Source organism: Cucurbita pepo, chromosome 2, assembly GCF_057944985.1.
Source record: "Cucurbita pepo subsp. pepo isolate OVF chromosome 2, ASM5794498v1, whole genome shotgun sequence".
Lineage (NCBI taxonomy): Eukaryota > Viridiplantae > Streptophyta > Magnoliopsida > Cucurbitales > Cucurbitaceae > Cucurbita > Cucurbita pepo.
In genome coordinates, this window is record NC_141799.1 from 875,912 (window position 1) to 895,661 (window position 19,750).

The 19,750-nt window shown below is 35.8% G+C and overlaps 3 protein-coding genes across 9 annotated transcripts; 1 reads left to right on the top strand and 2 right to left on the bottom strand.

The window, feature by feature from the left end:
- Nucleotides 1-2,738: 2,738 nt before the first annotated feature.
- Nucleotides 2,739-6,906, bottom strand: LOC111787840 (polyadenylate-binding protein RBP47C'). Its single transcript, XM_023667904.2, has 6 exons — nt 6,207-6,906; nt 4,763-5,243; nt 4,000-4,067; nt 3,774-3,904; nt 3,544-3,640; nt 2,739-3,161 (listed from the first exon to the last, which is right to left on the bottom strand). Exons 1-6 carry the CDS (start codon nt 6,534-6,536, stop codon nt 3,006-3,008), a joined length of 1,263 nt encoding a protein of 420 aa, XP_023523672.1. The 5' UTR covers nt 6,537-6,906; the 3' UTR covers nt 2,739-3,005.
- A 2,132-nt stretch (nt 6,907-9,038) lies between these two features.
- Nucleotides 9,039-16,088, bottom strand: LOC111789143 (putative inactive heme oxygenase 2, chloroplastic). 7 transcript variants are annotated; one of them, XM_087120947.1, is made up of 7 exons: nt 15,494-16,086; nt 14,030-14,240; nt 13,568-13,622; nt 13,325-13,476; nt 13,198-13,232; nt 11,828-12,050; nt 9,039-9,321 (listed from the first exon to the last, which is right to left on the bottom strand). In XM_087120947.1, the coding sequence occupies exons 1-4, from the start codon at nt 15,513-15,515 to the stop codon at nt 13,462-13,464; spliced, it is 303 nt and encodes a 100-aa protein (XP_086977073.1). In that variant the 5' UTR covers nt 15,516-16,086; the 3' UTR covers nt 9,039-9,321; nt 11,828-12,050; nt 13,198-13,232; nt 13,325-13,461. The 7 variants fall into 7 exon arrangements, with proteins under 7 accessions (XP_086977073.1, XP_086977074.1, XP_086977072.1 ...); XM_087120948.1 differs by having other exon boundaries at nt 9,039-9,338; XM_087120946.1 differs by having other exon boundaries at nt 9,039-9,451.
- Nucleotides 16,089-16,281: 193 nt separating this feature from the next.
- Nucleotides 16,282-19,717, top strand: LOC111789145 (26S proteasome non-ATPase regulatory subunit 14 homolog). Its single transcript, XM_023669804.2, has 6 exons — nt 16,282-16,508; nt 16,746-16,923; nt 18,194-18,275; nt 18,529-18,705; nt 18,781-18,948; nt 19,229-19,717. The coding sequence occupies exons 1-6, from the start codon at nt 16,376-16,378 to the stop codon at nt 19,418-19,420; spliced, it is 930 nt and encodes a 309-aa protein (XP_023525572.1). The 5' UTR covers nt 16,282-16,375; the 3' UTR covers nt 19,421-19,717.
- Nucleotides 19,718-19,750: the final 33 nt, after the last annotated feature.

Consider the following 19,750-nt stretch of genomic DNA (forward strand, 5'->3'; position numbering starts at 1 on the left):
CTATTCCGACATAATTCAATTTTAAAATAAGAAAAAAGGTTTGTCTTTTTGCAAAGTGGGGGTAAAAATCCCTAAAATTATATAAGAGAGAGCAAGGGGGGTTTGATAAAGGCGTGGGAGTCCTTCCTTTGTCGGTGTCCTTTGCAGCGCCAATGAAGGATATGAGTTTTATTGAATAAATCAATAAAATACATCCAATATAATGCTCTTTTTTTGGCTTTCCAACAACCCTATCAATTCCAATTTTATTTATTGGGTTGGTATCAAATATATCAATTTAAAATCGCCTATATTATCAAATAAATGGATGAAAGTATGGTATGAGATTCCACACCGTGAAGCAGAACAGACCAAAACAAATCACAGCTACAGGAGGTGGATTTGAGGTTGTTACAAATGATATTGTAGTCCATCATTGAATGGTATGCTAGCAAGTATGTTAGGTGACAAAGGGGTAGAGATCCCACGTTGGTTTGGAGAGAAGAACGAAGCATTCGCTATAAAGGCGTGAAAATCTCTTCCTGCATTGAAGCTGATGGCAATACGTAATGGGCTAAAACAAACAATGGAACGATATTAAGTATTATTTAGATTTTTGCCGACGTTTTAAGGAAGAAAATTGATGAATGATTGGCATGTCGAATGGGGAAAGAGAAGACAAGTTGGTGCATAAAAGAAGGCAGAAGGTCCTACTCAGATTCTAAATCTTATATATTCAATTTTAGTGTACTTTGTTGTGGGAGTTCAGCTTAAGCCAACAATTTCATCGCTCATTTATGTCAATTTGGAGTCTTTCTCACCTCAAAAACCACAACTCAGGAATAAATTTCAGGTGGGGTTCAGGTTAAAACCTGTAAGCCACATTGTTTTTGTTTTGAGATGGGTAAAAATGAGGCCAAATTTAATGCGATGTGACTCTGTTTTTTTTTTTTTTTTTGCCTTGTCCATCATTTTTAACCGCCATCATTCCACGAGGCACCACCGATTGTGTTTGGGCATAGAAGGGAAGAGTGGGGATCGCCCAAGATTTTAGAATTGGCCACCAAAAAAGGTCGTTTTTTTATTTTCATTGAAAAACGCATCATCATCATCCACTACCAAAGCAGTGGTGTTGTACAAAGCCAGCTGCTTTTGGGGGTATAGCTTTTAAGGCTTTTTGGGTTTTAGAACACTTTTTCAAAATGAAATACATGAAGTTCATTATGATTGTTGCCCTTTCCTCTGTCTTCTTTCCTTATCTGTTGTGAAAATTTCTCGATTCGTTCTATGTGTTCTACCTAATTTTCATTTTGTGCTCGTAAAGTTTAGCTCACTATCAATGTGAGATCCTGCGATTTAAGAGTATCAATATTTACTAGCCGACTTTAATTGTTACAATCAAATCTCGCAACCAAAATCACGTCATTTTCATGCAACAAATCAGCTATCTTGGATAATTATCTTGTTGCAACTTCCAATGAAAATTATGTTAGTTTCTTGGAGTTGTTTGGTTTTTGTTGCTATTTCTATCAAGAACGAGGCTTGGATTCATAGTGGAACCTGATGGAACTCTTTCTATGAAGAAAATAAGCTACCTGACTATACATTTACTTGAAATCTTACAAAACTCTTTAACACAAAACCATTTTGAAAACCATTTCTAGTGGAGCTTCCTGGCTAAGCAAAGCATAGAAAATTGCTTATATTTGAGCGATAAAGGTCATACTCTCGAAATTGAAGCATAAGAATGTAAAGGAAACAAAAAACGCCTAGGAAATTGTAATGGGTGCCAATTACAATCTACAATCGTGGGCGGGACATGCCGTGCAAAAACGCCATGCGGTGGGGGGCTGGAAGAAGCCTTTTATGCTTCACTCAGCGGCTGCAATAGCCAGTTGCAGTTGCAGTGTTGCCGCAGCCGTAGGGCCACGGCGGAGCGGTGACATTGACAAGGCAGAGGCAGCTACCATCTAAAAAGCCTCTTTTTACAGTTCCCATTGCAACACAAAACAAAATAAGTTGCGAAGGCTTCGGCTTTGTTCAAGGCGCAGCCTTTGGTTTTGGGGCTTCTTGGTCCCTTCATAATTTCAATTATGCTTCTGAATGGTGTCCATGATTCGACCTTCCAAAGCCGTGGCTTTTGCGTAAAAAGGAAGCTGCAGACTTCCAGTTGCAGTGACATAACATTAAAGATGATTAAAGGAAAAGGACTTGTCCAACAAAGTCAATGTCTACCCATATCATTTCGGAATCTAATGGTATCGATCAACTCCTCCTTTTTACTCCCCTCTCCCATTGGGTTCTGGGGTAAAAAGAATGAGGGATAAATCTTTACTATAGTGTGGTTAAATTAACCAAACAATGACTCCGAATTCATCTATTTTTGAAGCTTCATAAATAAAACAGGCACTAATCTTTAATGACAGTGACAGTAAAAATGTAACTGAATTCTTTAAAGATTAGAAGCAAAAAATGGAGCATTGGGAAATGGGATCTAAATAGATAATAGGATAGAGTGGGCAGAGTACCACTCAAGTAGTGGCCAGAAACCTCTCTAGGCGTGAGTTGAAACTCTTTCCAACTCTCCAACTTATCCAAAGATTAGAAGGATTGGAAGTGAGGCTTGAAGGGCACTCCACCACAAGTGGGAGGCACAGGCAGGTTTCATTATGGAAGTCTCGCTTCTAAAGGCCCGCCTTGGGCCAGGCGTGCGCCTGCCTAAATGGGCTCTGGAAATGTCTAGTATGACCACAAGAATGTTGACATGCATGCACTATTGCGAGATTATATATATTCTCATAAATAAGTTTGTTATCACAATCCAGTAACGATCTGAATGAAATAAATATATAAATATCTCTACGAGAGTACTAGCTTAGGTCATCAAAATTCAGTTCCACTATGTAGATGGAAGGATGGTTAATATGGAGGGGGAAAAAATCTAAAACCAAGTGAAAGCCAGAAGCTGAAGCAACTTCAGGTTTCTACTTGGAAAGGGCTTAAGAATTAATGGGAGCTTCGTGTATTCAGATTACTTGTTGTTGATGGCTTCCATAGAAAGGGTAAGCTCCATAAGCTGCATGATACATACTTGGATCCTGAGGTGGAAGACCATATCCATAGCCATCATATATGTGTCCTCCGTAGTAAGCTCCATTCCACTGGTTCCCAAAGTCTCTGAACTGCCAACCCTCAACAAATGCAAGAAGAAATACTGTTAAACTTGTTTCCAACTAAATCAAACGCTTCAGATGATAAGAAAAGCAAATGTAAACAAAACATTTCCAGGCTACGTGTTTTCGAATTCAGTTCCAGATGAGACAAGGTTTAAATAACAAGTACACAAGGCCACATGAGTTTTCAGTTAGACAAATACATTTTTGTGAAGGATAAAAGTAGAACGCAGAAATTCATCAACCAAAATATAGCTCAGACTTAATTTGAATTCTAAAAACAGCTCATTTAGTTGTATTTCTATCCTGCCCTCCAGGAAAGTCATGGAAATTGAGAGCCTGCATAATTCTTTTGTTATCATTTTCACATTAAGAGAGAAGGGTAATTTGCCTGCTTATTTGCTGGATTTCGGCCCCATGAAAGGCGAACAGTTTGCTTGCCAACTACAGTTCCATTTAGTTTCTGCAAAGCCTCTTCAGCATCATTTCTGCAGAGGAAAATAGAAAGGAATACGCCTTGAAATTTAGTAGAACTAAAAATAGATTAACAAAAGCAATAACCAGATAAATGCTACTAATTCATTGTTTATATGTTAGGACAGCCCGATTTCTAACTTTTACCTGTTGGCAAATTGGACAAATCCACATCCTTTACCTACTGGTATTTTAACAGAGACTATCTCACCATACTGCGAGAAAGGTTGCCTCAGATCTTCATCGTTCACATTAGGATCGAGCCCTCCAACAAATATCTAAAAGGAAAGTTCAGGTTAACCCAATAATACAGGGTGGCATCTCTAGCTGTGCAAAAAAAAAAAAAAACAAACAAACAAACAAAGCAACTCACAGTTGTATTTGCAGAATCTCCTTCCGATTGAAAACCTTGGCTAAAGGCACCATTTGTTGAATATGCTCCTATAAAAACCAGAGCACGACAAGTGTTTAAGCAGTCTAAAATGGGTAGGGAAGTCTACAACCATGAGTAAACCCTAAGAACACAGGCATGCAGAGAATTAAACCCTTAAATTGTTTCATTTGGTGTTAAATTAGAAGAGAAAGGGAAGTTATAAGCAAACTGACAAAGATTACAAAAAGTTTTAATTATTTGGAGACACTATTTCAGAACTACTACTTCTCAAGGATGATTCAATTTTCACAAGATTGCTCTAGTAAAGTCCCCAAAGAAGGATACCATAAAAATGGCCCCAAATCAAAACTTTCTGATGCAAATTGACACTAGATGGCCTATCTTAGCAATCAAATAATTCCACAAAAAATCACTTAATCTTTCATTTTCAGGCAAGATTAACATATAGATTCAGCATTGGAAGTAAACAGACTTGCAACCCATGATAACAATAAAATCAAACTCCAAAATTGTAAGAGAGGAAGACCCAGTATATCCTTATTTGTTAGCATTATAGTTTTCATTTTAACAACTGTTTTGATACGTAACTCCAGTCTTGAACCAAATGCTTGGTAGAAGAAAAAAGCTTACATATCTGTATTTACTCCAGAATTGCATACCAACCCCAAATACATCCTAATCCTCTTGGAAGTGGTTTTAGGTTAAGCATACTATATCACAGCCCCAAAACACTTAAATATACCTAATGAAGCACGTTGTTGCTGATATCCAGAAGACTTTCTGGGTGTTGCTGCACCAATGCGCATAGGTCTGCTTGAACAATGTACACCATTCATTTCAGTCATCGCCTGAGACCTTTCATTGTCATCTCCGAACCGAACAAAACCATAGCCCTTTGAACGACCAGTGTTGGCATCAATGACAACTTTGGCTGCTTTGACAGAGGGAAATTTACTAGAAAATGTGTCGTACAGCAAAGTATCAGTAACATCTGCAGCTAAGTCTCCAACAAAGATAGAAAGATCAGGATCATTGTCTGAACGCTTGTCACCAGTGCTAAATGTCGCCCAGTTCAGGCGGAAAGCCTGTTCTGTATCTGGCATGCACATTCCAGAATAGTTCTGAAGAGCTTTCTCAGCTGTTGCATGAGCAAAGAATTCTACAAACCCATACCCCTCAGACAAACCAGTTTGCTTATTACGAATAATCTTGATAGATGAAATCTGCATCATACAGAAACCAGAACAGTTTAGTTCAACGTAATCACTCCAAACCAAGAACAATTCAAGATTTTTGTTAAAACAATCTTTTTTTTTTCTTTTTTGGAAATGCTGAGGGTGATTACATTAATTTTCTTTCCCAAGAAAGCAAGGAAAAGAACAAGATTCAGTTGAAAGCATATATAAACATCCCTGTACAAAGCTGGAGGCACAGTAATAAATATAAAAATCTAAGTGAAGCCCCCAACAACAAAATTTGCAATAAGATGTCAATGTCAATTATTAGAGAATTAGATCTTCCATTTATTAATAATATAATCTAATATAATATTTCTCTATATCCTCTTCATAATATTCAATGGAAGATAAAACTTGAGAGGTTAGAAGCGACAGCCATTCTAAACAGGGCCAAGAGTCTAAACCATACTTCTATAAAAAATATAGTGCTGCATTTTTAAGCAAATTCTTCTCAGATCTACTAACGTCATAAAATAAAATGTAAATAAATAGCAATACTCAACTACAATAAATTCTTACTCAACGGTAGCAAAAACCATTTTTTTCTCAAAAACCAAGCCAAATATTCGATCAAGATAATATTCGTCATTTAGTTCTGCACTTGTACGCTCAAATTGCATAACGAGAATCAAGTACCGAAACAAAACCTCCTAAAAAGAATCATCAAGAAACAAAGCAGACGTATTCAACTAAAAGACGGAATAGGAAAAATGAATCATTCCAATTTTCTACCATTATTTCAATGAAGAGAATGAATAATTTCATCCAATAAAATAGATTGAATTTAATTGAGAACTGCAACAATTCCTGCAAAGAATGATTATCGATTCATCGTAACGACATATTAGACTACAAATGTACCGATTCAAAATTCACGAACAAACTATAAATGCGAAGCGTAAAATAAACGTAAAGATAAGTGAAAAAAGAGGAGATAAAAAACCGAACCTCGCCGAATGAACCAAAGCAGTTATGGAGGTAAGTCTCGTCCATCCAATGCTGCAAGTCACCAACCCAAATCGTCTTGTTTTCGCCACCAGATCCCTGCAGCGGCTGCGAATGCTGCATAGGGAGATGGTGAGGCTGATAATGATAATGATAGTGCATATACGGCGGCGGCAACGGCGGCGCAATGTAATGCTGCGGCGTCATCATATGGTGCGGCATTACCATCGCCGGTGGGCGGTACTGCAGTGGCATCCACGACTTCTGCGGCGGGTGTTGGTGGCGTTGATGATTTGTTTCCGGAGGCTGCGAATCAGAACCGTTGTTTTGCATCTTATCTTCCTCCGTATTGAACAGTGAGAGAAAAAGGCAAAAACGGAAAAGAAAAAGAATGAAAGAAAATCTTAATGTACACCCTAAACCCTAAACCAAAAGGGTAAAAGAATCTGAATTGAAAGACAGACAAACAAAACAGAACATAAACAAATCGGAATCTAAGTGTTCAAAGGAAAGCGAAGCAGAAAGAGAGGAGTGGATTAGGGTCTAACTCTATGCTTTCACGATGATTTATTAGGAGCTTCAACACGCCGTACCATACAATTACAAACCATGGCTGCTTTTGGGACAATGCGCGGTGGCTTATATACACCCTAGGATTAAGGACTACACTTTAATCTCAGCCCTTGATTTCAATTTCCTTTTCCGACGCCTGGCTCCATCCGCCGCCAATTCCTCTTTTTTATGCTATTTTCTGATTTACTTATAATCACTCTTAACACTCCTTTTCTTCTTCTCCTTAAAATAGGATATTCCGCAAATCCTTTATTCAATTATTCCTTTTTCTCCTTACTATTAGGAAACTTCGTTTTCAAATTTTCTTTTCTCTCTATTTATATAATTACTTGAATCATATTTGTCACTTATTTCTTCATTCGGCCCAATTACTTTTTATTGGATCAGGCCCAATCTCATTGGGCCCTATACTTTTTATTGGATCAGGCCCAATCTCATTGGGCCCATTCTAAATTTAGACTTTTGGATCCACTTCCCACTTTAGCCCAACGGAACTAGGGATATCCGGCATCACATTTATTTATTTTTTTAAATAATTAAACATATATAAATGTGTTATATAAAACATTTTTTGGGTATCACGTCATTAGCTTCATATATTATCACCCAAACGATACATGTATGTATATATGTATGCGGGTGTTATTAAACATTTATTTATATGTACGTGAACATACAAATTAATATGTGGGATTAAAAGTAAGGTTGTGTTGTTGGATGAAAGTCTCACATCGATTAATTTAGGAAATGATCATGAATTTATAATCAAATAATACTATCTCCAAAAAAAAAAAACCCAAAGCAAAACCATGAGAGATAATGCTCAAAGTAAATAGTATTACACCATTGTGGAGAGAGTTCATTAAACAGTGTCATGGTGTTGTTTCATAAATTAGATGGAGAAAAAAAAATGAAAATAATTAAATCAAGCTTCATTAATTAACATTATAATCAATACATAATAATAGATTTGAAGTAGATAATGGAAGGAAGATGCATAACAATAATTGTAAACATGCACTTGATAATATGAATACATGACTGACTAAATTACCAACTATTAATATCATGGTTAATGATATCCTAATGGATTTTGGAATCCACGTGGCTGTCCGGCGCAAGGCCGTGACCGGCGCCGGGGCTGTGGCCGGGTGTGGTGGGACGGAAGTCGCCGCCATGCACGTCCACGTCTGTAGCAGCAATGGGAGAGGGGTGAAATGACTGTGGGCTCGAATTGAGATGGACGGCTGGATGCTCCTGCTCCATTGGCAGCAACCTTAGTCCTTGGGTGTGTGAAATGTTATTATTGAAGATAGAAGCTAAAACCAGGAGGACGGCGGCGGCGGAGATGAGATTGATTCCGGCCATTTGTTCTTGACAATTGAAATGCAGTTTGAGAGAGAAGAGATATCAAATATGGGATGGCTCCTAGCTCTCAACAAATAGGAGTATTTATAGACCTCATTTTTGTTACCTTCAAGGAAGAGACCTACATGCTTTTGTTAATTTTTCTTTTAATGTTAATTAACTATATATTTTGATGTATTAATACTTTTTTTTTTAATTAATTTTTCATTATTGGTTAATTTTAATATTGGAGTGGATGATTTGAACTACGACCTCTTGATTGGTTAAGGATACATGCTTTAGGTTAGTGGAGCAATACTCGTGTATGTGACTTCTTAACTTCACTAGAAGAATATAATATACTAAAACATACATATTTAGTCTATATATATATATAAACACGTACACGTAAATGTATAACATATGTATATTTGAACATGTATACTTATAAGTATACTTTTAAGTTCTAATTTTTTCTACAAAGATTCTGTTTTTTATCTTGTACATTCGAAAATGTGTTTAAACCCATATGTTTATTATTATTATTATTATTTTTTGAGCTCGACAACATTAGAAGACGGTGATTTGAACCTCTAAGCTCGAAAAATTTTCAAACCGTAAAATTAAATTTATAATTTAACCTACTCAAAGTTTTTTTTTTCAAACTAGGAAGACTAGAATCTAAGGAATATTTGTGGAATTTAAATTTTGAAAAAGGAAAAAAAAAAGTGTTTTTTTTCATTAATTAAAAAAGGGTGAATTTTAAAGTTGGAATTGGAGCAAAAGGGAAGAAAATGTAGAGTTGAAAAAAGAGAATGATTGTCCTAGAGAGAGAGAGAAAGTGTGAAGAGAGAGAAGGAAGGGAGCAGAGTTATTTGCTTTATTGTCAAAGGGCAAAAAATTCTCCGTCCTCCATTAGCAACTCTGCATGTTCCATGCAGAAAAAGGAAGTTCCATTCTAGAATGATTCATTTGCAAAGAATATGCAGAGTTGCATCCAAACAGAATCGTTTTTCTATTTTGGAATAAGGAAAGCAACCCTAAGTGCCAAACCCACTACTAAGCCACACTCACACAAACCAACCTCTCTGCTACCAAACCCATCTTTGACTAAACAGAACCTCCCTACTGCTACCTCCATTAATGCTTACCTTCACGTGCTTCCATTTACTTCTCCCCCTTCCCATCCCTTCCCTTCCTACAAAATCATCAACACTACAACAGTATGGAGTTCAATAGCATAAAAACATAATTCATAGTGTGAACAAATGAAGTATGTATTGTAAGAGTTCTAGACATTGTCCCGATCATTGTGCCAAATTTCATACCTGCATATAGTTCAACTCGTTAAAATATTATTATACATCTAAGATTAGATCTTTGAATGCACACTAAAAGATTTAACATTGAATGACAAAGATAATATGTTTAAATAAATGATATCAGTCATGTCATGATTATCTCAACAACGTTGGAGCGTTGAGGAAAAACTTGCTGAACCTAGTAAAAGGTGGATGGGCAAAGGAACATTGAAGGGATTCTATGGTTTTGAGTTCCCATAGAAACGTTCTACTAAGAATGATGGATTCGTCTCCTTTGGCCTATAAGGAGCCTACAATATGATTTTTAAATCAGGAAGAGAATTACTAAAATGCAAATATAATACCAACACAGGAAAAGATGCCAATAGAATGGTTGAGATTCTTTTTGACATTCCATCGCTATTGTGGTTGTTATGATGATGGTAGAGAATCAAATGGGAGAAGATTCGTGGGATCCTATTAGATTGGAAAAAATAGTGTGTAGAAAAAGGAAGCACTTCAAACGGCATGTGATTTCCCAATGCCTCTCCACAGCCCAACATCGTCAAATATTTGCCTTGTGCAGCCAAACCAACGGCTGTTTGTTTGATTTACTTTTCCTTCTTCTTCCCTTTGTTTTTCTGTCTTGGGATCTAATATAGCACAACATTCTGAGTTGCTCTCTCCAATGTCCTAAATAACCATACCACCAAACTATACTATTAAATGCTTCTCTTCCACCACTGGAATTTGGGGATTCCATATATACCCTTATAGACTTTGAAATACCATCAATCGGATCCAATTAGTAGGAATCTTTTAGTAAAAGAGAGTAAAATTTGGTGATCTATCATAAAACTATACTAGTTTTGAAGCATAATTATATGTTTTTGACAAAATATCTCCTTAAGCAAAAGATACAACATATTGATAAAGAAGGGTATGTTTTCTACCTTTTCCACGAAAGAATTGCTATCTTTTCTTGATATGTTTCTGCACAACTATATTGTCTTGATATGTTTTAAAGTGCATAATATTGTTCTAGAAAACTAGAATTAGGTAACTTCCTAAAGTTTTGAAATACCTTTTAATGGCCAGCTGAAGTTTTTGTTTTTGTTTTTTTTTTTGGTGGGGGGGTTGAAGAATGTTAAATTGAAGAATAAAATTATAATATACAAGTTGTTAGTAATCAAAATGATTGGGGTCTGAAGGACGCCTCAAATCAAATCTTACTGTCATAATTCTTTTGAAACCATTTTTCAAGGCTTCAGAGGGTTTTAGACACTAGAGATTAAACAAAGCATTTAAAGTTGAAATTATCATTGATAAAGTTGAACTTAAACTTCATGGTCAAATAGCATAATGATATAGCACCGCTAAATGCTAATGGTGGTAACAGGACAATTAATATTTAAAAAGAAAACAGCTTCTATTAAGGGAAATGCAAATGCACGAATACATTCATTATAAAAACAAGCATGACACCGTTAATGATGGTATGGTCATATTATAAAAGAACTCAAGGAATGAATTACATATCAATAATGTGAGATTATGTAATCATCAAAACTTCATTAGACAATAATTAGCAATAACATGCATTTGCAAGTTAAATAACAATCAAATTCAAGATCATAAGCTCGAACATTCTGATAAATTTATTTTCTAAAACATACAAATCTTCAAACACTCCCTTATGTATGAATTCAAGATTAATTGACATGAATCAAGGATGATATCACTAAAAAAAACTCTGGCAAATTAGATTAGTTTTTTTTTTCTTTTTTGAAAACAAAAGTTCCAATTGAACAAATTTGACCATAAGTTAAAAGTAAATCTATTTGTGTTGGTAAGAAAGATTAAAAAAAAAGTATACCATAAATTTCATTTAAATTTTAAAAATTAAAGCTTTATTTGATAATCATTTAATTTTTTATCTTTTGGTTTTTGAAAATTGTACTTGTATTTTTACATTTTCTTTGCACTAGTTTTCATCTTTCTCAAAAAAAAAAAAAAAAAAAAAAAAAAAAAAAAAAAAAACATTTTCATTCTTAGTTAAATTTCAAAAAATATAAATATATTTTCAAAAAATACCACTTTAGTTTCAAATTTGGGTTAACAGAACACAAACAAATCTATAACCTAATTTTTAATCTTTTCGATAGGTTTTGGACCATATCAAGAGTGATAATGCCAAGTTTATTTTGTGTCAAGTGTGTCACTGTCTTGAACGATGTTGAGCCACTAATTGACCAAGTGCGCATTAATGATGGTGAATTTGAAATATAAAAAAATATGCATATATATATATATGAGAAAAAGGAAGGTGTAGAAAGCTTCAAACCCCACCAAAGCCAAGTCAAATGTATCCAATGGTTCTCTCAAGTACTTTAGAATGTGTACCTGATGGCATTTGATGGAATGTTGAAAATAATGGGGTTAGCTCCTCAAGTTGGGGAAGGTCACTGGCTCCATGCCTTCAGCAGCCACCACTGTCCAAAATCACTGCTCTTTTTCATTTCCAATCAGAGTATCAAAACCTCTGAATGAGCGCAGCCCTGTAGATTCATCGCAACTTTGATTGATTGAAAGAGAACCATTTTCTGAGCATTGTCAAGTCCTACCCCTGGAGAAAAAGTTCCAAAAAATATTGAAAATGCCCAAAGAATAACGAGGGAAAAATTATTATAATCTTATCGTGTGTAATTCAGATTTAGATTGTAGACCATGTACCTATATTACCATCGATGGTTTTACTTTCGTATTTTTCTTCATACATCAGTTTCTACAATACCATAAATGGTTTTGACAATAATGAGGTGGTTTTTATATATAATCATTAATTTCACAACACTTGGATTAATCAAAAGACAAATTATTAGATGCACATATTAAGATGATATGGCTAGAATCTTCATAGAGAAAACTTGAGCACCATCTAAATCGATGTTAAATGGATGACAGTACATTGCAAGTTGTAGTTCGAAGTGAATAGTGGAGCTATCAGCTAACTCAAATTAATGGTGTCGTAAGGCATCAAACACTAAGGGTTGAGGAAGGGTGTGACAAGACCTAAAATTTCAATTTCAAAGTAAAAATAAAAGCATGAGGTTATGATAAATACTTGGAGACTGCTTTTCAGATGGAATACCCCTATTAAGAATACTCGAATAGAACAGAGTCGAGAAAAATATTCTCCGTTCAACTAGAGGTTTTCATGAATTGAAATGTGTTCAATATAGAAGCATTATAGCACAATCGAACAAAACTCCTCCAATTCAAACGACCCTGTTGCATAATTATGCAATTCACGTTAAAAATTTTAACTAAATAATATAAAAAGTTCATATTTTCCACTTGTTTTAGCATTAATTATTTTGATATTGTACGGTAGAGTGTTTCAAGTTTTTAACTAGAGATATTTTATACTATTTTGCGGACTGCCTTACTATTTATTTACAAATCATTGTTTTCAATTACCCTTTTAAGTTGTAAATGATTAAGGAATAACCACTGCTTTCAATTACCCTTTTCCTATATTCCTATACTCGGCTATCTAAAATTTTGAACTTTTACTCATAGTGTGTCAGTATGCTGGGAGGTATCTATCTAGTCAGAGGACGGTAATACATCTAATGATGGAAAGAGGAAGACTGCAGATTGAAAAAGATGAGCAATAATGAATAGAAAGGATGGTAGTTCGCATCAAACATTAATGCATTTTCTTGAGGATGTAAAGTTATGATAACCATGTGAATAAACGTGTTCTTTACCAGTTTGTTGGCCCCTTGATATTCTAGTCTTGTGCCTAATGAGAATGTAAGACAAAGGATATTAACTTATGTATGAAACAAAGGCATAAATAGAATATGAGAAGGGTAAATAATATTGCTGCATTACCGGGAACACCTTCAAAGTGATATCACTTGAAATAGCTGATCATACGATAAACAAACGAACTATCTTTCCCAAAATGCGGAATGACTTGGTTGCTTCTCTCGAGCATTTATTTTTCTCATCTCGAGATCAGTGCTGCATTAGCGTCCACATAGCTGCATAGGGTTAGCAAATGGTAAAGCAGAAGCTAAAGACATCACTAACTAAATGCAATTTACTAAATATTCTATATTCTATGAAATCAACCTCTCCAAGCATGTTAAGCTTCTCACGAGCATTTTCAGCAGTTCTTCTACGTCCCCTGCCCATGTATAAAATTCAAGCTTTCTACCTTCAAGGAGTCTATCAGAATCCTTCGGAAAAAGAATATAAATCATAACAAATTTTTTATCAGCTATAACAGGCAATTACATCATACATGTTTTTAAAATTTTACGTAACAAGTTTTAGGATAAATTATTTCTTTTCTGGCGTCTCGTGCATGAAGGAAGCCACAACTCAATCACTATTTATGATATAAAGAATGCCAAAGGATTGGTTTATAACTCATGACTCATATAGCACATCACCGACAGAGGCACCTCTTTTCCTTGGAGAAAGGCTGCTACTCATCTTTGAATAAAAGGTTCTAAGAGAAGAGGTAATACAATAAATACCTTGTTATCTCAGATCACAGTAGCATCACATTGTGAAAGCAACTTCACATACCTGTTGCCACCTGCTATATGTGAAAAATATATAATATAGTAATGGAAAAGTAACAAAGGGGCACTCCTCTCAGCAAGTTCCTCCAGATACTTGGCATAAGGAACTCCTGGACTGCTCGGTTCGGGTATCACAATACCCTGTTCACTGAACCATTTTAGATCCTTTGCAAGATATTCTGAATGTTCCAACCCTGATTTTCTGAAGTAACTATCTGCAATCAAAATACTGGCTGTCGTTAAAAGAAAAAAAAGAACTGAACACCAACTGTCACCGAACAGTAAATGTTTCTCCTTTAATCAATACATCAAAAACTTAATACTTATACAATTATACTACGCTATTTTATTTTTGAAAATACTAATAACTGATAACTATTTTGTTTTTTGTTTTTGTTTTCGGAAATTATACTTATTTTTCCACAATTTTTTCGTAAGTTTTCACATTCCAAGCCAAATTTCAAAAACAAAATCAAGGTTTTAGAAATTACCTCTTTCGATTTCAGAATTTGAATTGGCTTTTTAAATTGTTTGTAAACCGCAGTTAATAAAGCAAGAAAACTACAAGTAAAAGTAATGCTTAAAAATGTAATTTTAAAAATTTTAAAAACAAAAAACAAAATGGTTATCAAACAATGCCTAATAGTAAACAAGAGAACCATTTGGACAACCGTGACAATCAAAAAAGTTTCAAATGTCCGGCAGCTATTGTTTCTCCAATCAGCCATAGCATTTGTGCACTGACGAATTAGCATGATTTGTTTTAAAATAAGAATCTCAGAACTGTATCTCGAGAAGGAAAACTATAAAAGTGAACATAGGTGCACAAGAAACCAACACAATGCAAACTAAGGCATAGAAGAATGCAATCTGATCAATGAAGAAAGTCGAAAAGTTACATACTCCTTGCTTAATGTTAAAAAAAGTCATTGGTTTCTTCCCATCGAAAGGAGTGGAAGAACCATAGAGGTCGCTCCAAGAGATTACGGCCTTAACCGAGAACCAAGAGCCTGAAAGTAAACTAGAGAGCATCAGAGATATCCTGAAGCAAGCACCAGGAGACATTGAATAGAATTAAGAGGAATAACAAGCAACCAGAGGCACAGGAACAGTGACTGTCTGATCATCCTTAAACAAGAACTTAACTGAGAACCTCGAAATTTTTTTATAGGAATAAATATATGTGTGCGTACATCCTAAAGCACAAAGGCTAGCATAATGATTTTTGCAACGATTAAAAGGCATGTGTCTTTGTCACAAGTATGAAGGAACAAAATAGTACCAACAGAAGCACATGAAGTCCCAATGAACACTGAAGTAATGCAACCAATTATCTAACTCCTGACAACACAAGTCTCTACAGTCACACAAACTAATATTGGTCGCCAACATTATCATGCATCCTATCGTCTTGGTATAAACGAAATATAAACAATCTCGAAGAGAAAAATGCTGGGAGGAATCTTACAAGCAACGTTGCTTAGGTTCATCAATGATTTTCTCTACAGTGCTGAATATGAACTTACTATCAGCCAAATATTTAAGACATCCTTTCAAGCTCGGTTGCCAAGTCTCTATACCATCCCCGCTCTCATCATAATCATCATCGCTCAACACCAAATTTCCGTCATCTTTCTCCTCTACTCCATCTTCAGTAATGCCTTTGCTCTCTCCTGTACCTCTTCCTCCTTTTCAGAACCGGAGGAGTAGAGCCCGTGCACGTTGCAGTGGTGGAAGGCAAAGGAGCAGAATGATTTGAATCCAAGCAGCACAGCCTCAGAGCACCTCCATCTACACTTTGCACAAATCATCAAAGGTCACGAAGAACCTGGGAAGGAGGAGCAAAAAAAAAAACAGAAGCATAGTTGAAGACACTAGTTCAAAAGATTGCAGCGCAACGCTCTCCGGCAACGGCTAAGGCGCAGAAACGGTCAGGTTTACGAATTTTGTTCTGAAATATCATCTACCTTCGCGGGAATGCTAGAATTAACCTGTCATGAAGGGCGGGCCTGGGGCCTGGCGTCGATAGCATGATACTGGGGTGGGCTTTGCATGGCATTTGGGTTAAATTACAAAAGCTGAGCCCTATTTAACACTTTAAAAGTATATCGATTAAATGATATTTTAATATCTTTATTAAAAATAAAAAATAAAAATTTATTACTAAAAAAAGGTTGTAAGGGTAAAATTGTAATTTAACGTGTTTCCACCTCCATAAATCGCCATTTTTAAGAACTGGACGAGGGAAGTCTTGCTGCGAAAGAAAAGTTCGAGTCTTGCTGCGAAAGAAAAGTTCGAGTCTTGCTTATCCATCTGACGGGAAGATCGACGCTGAGGGAGAACTTTAGGAATGGAGCGATTGCAGAGAATGTTCGCCGGCGCCGGAGGTTCACTGGGGCACCCGCCGCCAGACTCGCCCACTCTGGATTCGTCGGAGCAGGTCTACATCTCCTCGCTCGCTCTTCTGAAGATGCTCAAACATGGTACTATTCGAAATGAAAATTTCACTTTTTTTTATTTGTTTGGATCTTATTCTTTCGGTTTTGTTGACAATCGTTTACTAAGTTACCGTTTAGGGTTCCATCGACTCTGCCCTTCTATATAATCAACGAATTTGGACTCTTGGTTTTAGGTTTAGGATGTTCGGTGTATTTTGAGTTAGTGGTAATTAAGATCGTGAAGTTTTCATATTGATTTTTCTGCTGCAATGTGCATGATAGGAAGAGCTGGGGTTCCCATGGAGGTGATGGGTCTGATGTTGGGGGAATTTGTTGATGAGTACACCGTGCGTGTGGTCGATGTATTTGCTATGCCGCAAAGTGGTACTGGTGTTAGTGTTGAAGCTGTTGATCATGTATTCCAGACCAATATGCTCGACATGCTTAAACAAACTGGACGGTAGTTTTCTTTACTTTGGAATGTCTGTGAATATTGATTCGGATTTCTAATCACTATCATTGCTGGAGAGAAGATCTTATAGATTAAGTTGCTGAAAATGAAATTTTAGATCCTGCCAAAATGCTCCCTTTTATTTGTATGTCGATGCTTGCTGCCTGTGGTGTCTGGGACGCCTTGTGCTGTCCTGTGCAAGTTTGGTTTTTGAAAAAACGTTCAGTTGTTTGAGATCTGATGCTAGCATAAAACTTACATAGGCTTACTTAAATTTCATTGAAGATTATGCTAATGAATGTTTATAGGATCTTGAGATGGTTGAACAATAGGCCAATAAGAAGATCTATTGATGTGAATTGCTCAGTTGAACAATCTGCATATCCACTTTGGAGGGAGTTTAGTTGGCTGTCCTGCAATTTTCTTTCCTATTTATACAATTAAGTGCATTTGTCCTGCATCAGAATCATGTCTCATTCTGATTCCAACACTTTACTTCTATTAGGGAATGAATTCCTGAATGTGGGCTCAGTTCATTTTTAACTTCAATACCATTCCCGTTTCCTTGGAGCAACACTCTCTAATTCTTTCTTTTTTGGTTGTGCCCCTTGTTTCGCTTGAATAGTTCCCCATTATTCTTTTTTTTTTTTTTTTTGATAAGAGACAATTTCATTGATGAGTGAAATTTACAAGAGGGATGTATAATCCATGATGTTTACAAAAGACCTTCCCAATTTGCAATGAGGGAGGTATAACTATAGGAAGTAAAAATATTAGATAGTTTACACCAAGATATAGCTTTGTTATAATTTTTCTTTTCATTTCAAGTGGCTGTAGTAGTACATTGCATCTGACCTGTAAGCTTATATTGATATCCAAATGTTATCTTAATCTTATTCCAAATTAGAAATGACTTTAAATGAAAAATAAATGAAGAGAGGAAGCAAGCTATTGATTCAAAAGCCTTAACCGTCTTGTTAAAGAGTATGAATTTGAATCTGATTTCACTTGCAGTCAAGATTAGCCACTAGGAGTGAATAGTAATTTTTTATTATTCCCATTCCCTCCTAGTTTTATTCTGATTTCATCACATTCACTTCCCAATAAGGTAACATGGCGTAAATGCAGTAGTATTTTTATTTTTTATTTTTTAACTATTATTGCTTCAGTTGAACAGTCACTTCAGCCCAGCTTAGCATATGGAACTCGTATTGAACTCATTATTAACTTATATCTTCTGCCGCCCTTTTCCTTTAACTATCTGATTATTTGTCTTCAGCCCTGAGATGGTTGTAGGATGGTATCACTCTCATCCTGGATTTGGATGTTGGCTCTCCGGTGTCGACATCAATACTCAACAGGTTTGTGGTTCTAAAAAAGCCTCCATTTTGCATTATTGTTATTATCTTATCGTTTAATCTTTCTAGAGGGACAATTTCTTTTCTTTTTATTGTGTAATGTATTCTTATTTATCAGGGTTTTTGTTATTTTGTATTCCAGCTGAAAAAAAAAAAAAGTTGTCTGTTTAGCTTGACTTGAGCGATTTGCTAAATTATTTGCAATTTAGACTAAAATGTGAAATGCACTCATTTTCATTACCATTATCATTGGTAGAGTTTTGAAGCTCTTAATCAGCGAGCTGTTGCCGTAGTTGTGGATCCAATCCAAAGTGTCAAGGGGAAGGTGGTTATCGATGCCTTTCGATTAATTAATCCCCAGACAATGATGCTTGGCCAAGAACCACGACAGACAACATCAAACCTCGGCCATCTTAATAAACCATCTATTCAAGTGAGTGTTGAGAAAAATACAATTAAATCATTCAAGCTTTCAATCTATTGACTTTTATTGTTCCATCCTTTTCAGGCATTAATCCACGGATTGAATCGCCATTATTACTCCATAGCTATTAACTATAGGAAGAATGAGCTTGAAGAGAAGATGTTGCTTAATCTTCACAAGAAGAAATGGACTGATGGGCTAACACTTCGACGATTTGACACACACTCGAAAACTAATGAGCAGACAGTCCAGGTAAGCAAATGTTTTTTAACCTTCTAAAGGTTGCGTCTCTACTTGCAACATTAAATAAATTTAGTTTCCTGCATTGCCAAACAATTCAATTGCACTCTATTTGTACTTATGTCAATCACTAAAGTTAATTTTGACAGCGTACGCTCTCATCTAATAAAAAAAGGGTCGTGAGAATATCTTGTCAATTCACTTTTCACCGCCGTAAAATTGCACACAGCTGTGGGTAGATTTCCTTGTGCATATATGTTCGTGATTTATGGTTCTGGTGTATACCATGCAGGAAATGCTGAACTTGGCTATTAAGTACAACAAGGCGGTGCAGGAGGAAGATGAGTTGCCACCAGAGAAACTTGCAATTGCAAATGTGGGAAGACAAGATGCTAAGAAGCACCTGGAAGAACATGTCTCCAATTTGATGTCATCAAACATCATACAAACATTAGGAACGATGCTCGACACGGTTGTGTTTTAATCGAACTATGTTCGTTAAAGAATGGCACTTCCCCTGCAGGAAGTAGTTGTGAGCTCTATGAACTGTTAATCAAGCAAAATGGTGTTCGAACTCTTCCATAGCTACGAACCCGTCTAGCTTTTATTTGGATATTTTATTGGATCTTAGGATGAAGGATAATTTGAGAAGTTCTGTAAAGGGGGTTCCTTTGAATCATAATGTGACCTCAATATTCTGGACTAGAGGTGGTTTCGTGTTTTACAGGACAGCTTTTGGTGATTCAGAATGTTAGAATGAATGTCGTGAATTTTTTATCAATTAGAGATTTGAATTCTTTCACCTAACAGTAAA

Excerpts from the sequence above, each read along its gene's own strand:
- LOC111787840 (XM_023667904.2), bottom strand. The coding sequence starts at position 6,536 with ATGCAAAACAACGGTTCTGATTCGCAGCCTCCGGAAACAAATCATCAA. Across the intron at positions 4,068-4,762 it reads GCAACAACGTGCTTCATTAG|GAGCATATTCAACAAATGGT; the intron begins GTATATTTAAGT and ends TGGTTTTTATAG. Across the intron at positions 3,905-3,999 it reads GAGATTCTGCAAATACAACT|ATATTTGTTGGAGGGCTCGA; the intron begins GTGAGTTGCTTT and ends CTTTCCTTTTAG.
- LOC111789143 (XM_087120950.1), bottom strand. The coding sequence starts at position 15,515 with ATGAACCTAAGCAACGTTGCTT. Across the intron at positions 14,241-15,493 it reads GAACCTAAGCAACGTTGCTT|ATAGTTACTTCAGAAAATCA; the intron begins GTAAGATTCCTC and ends TTTTGATTGCAG. Across the intron at positions 13,623-14,029 it reads CATATAGCAGGTGGCAACAG|GGGACGTAGAAGAACTGCTG; the intron begins GTATGTGAAGTT and ends ATACATGGGCAG.
- LOC111789145 (XM_023669804.2), top strand. The coding sequence starts at position 16,376 with ATGGAGCGATTGCAGAGAATGTTCGCCGGCGCCGGAGGTTCACTGGGG. Across the intron at positions 18,276-18,528 it reads TCGACATCAATACTCAACAG|AGTTTTGAAGCTCTTAATCA; the intron begins GTTTGTGGTTCT and ends TATCATTGGTAG. Across the intron at positions 18,706-18,780 it reads TTAATAAACCATCTATTCAA|GCATTAATCCACGGATTGAA; the intron begins GTGAGTGTTGAG and ends CATCCTTTTCAG.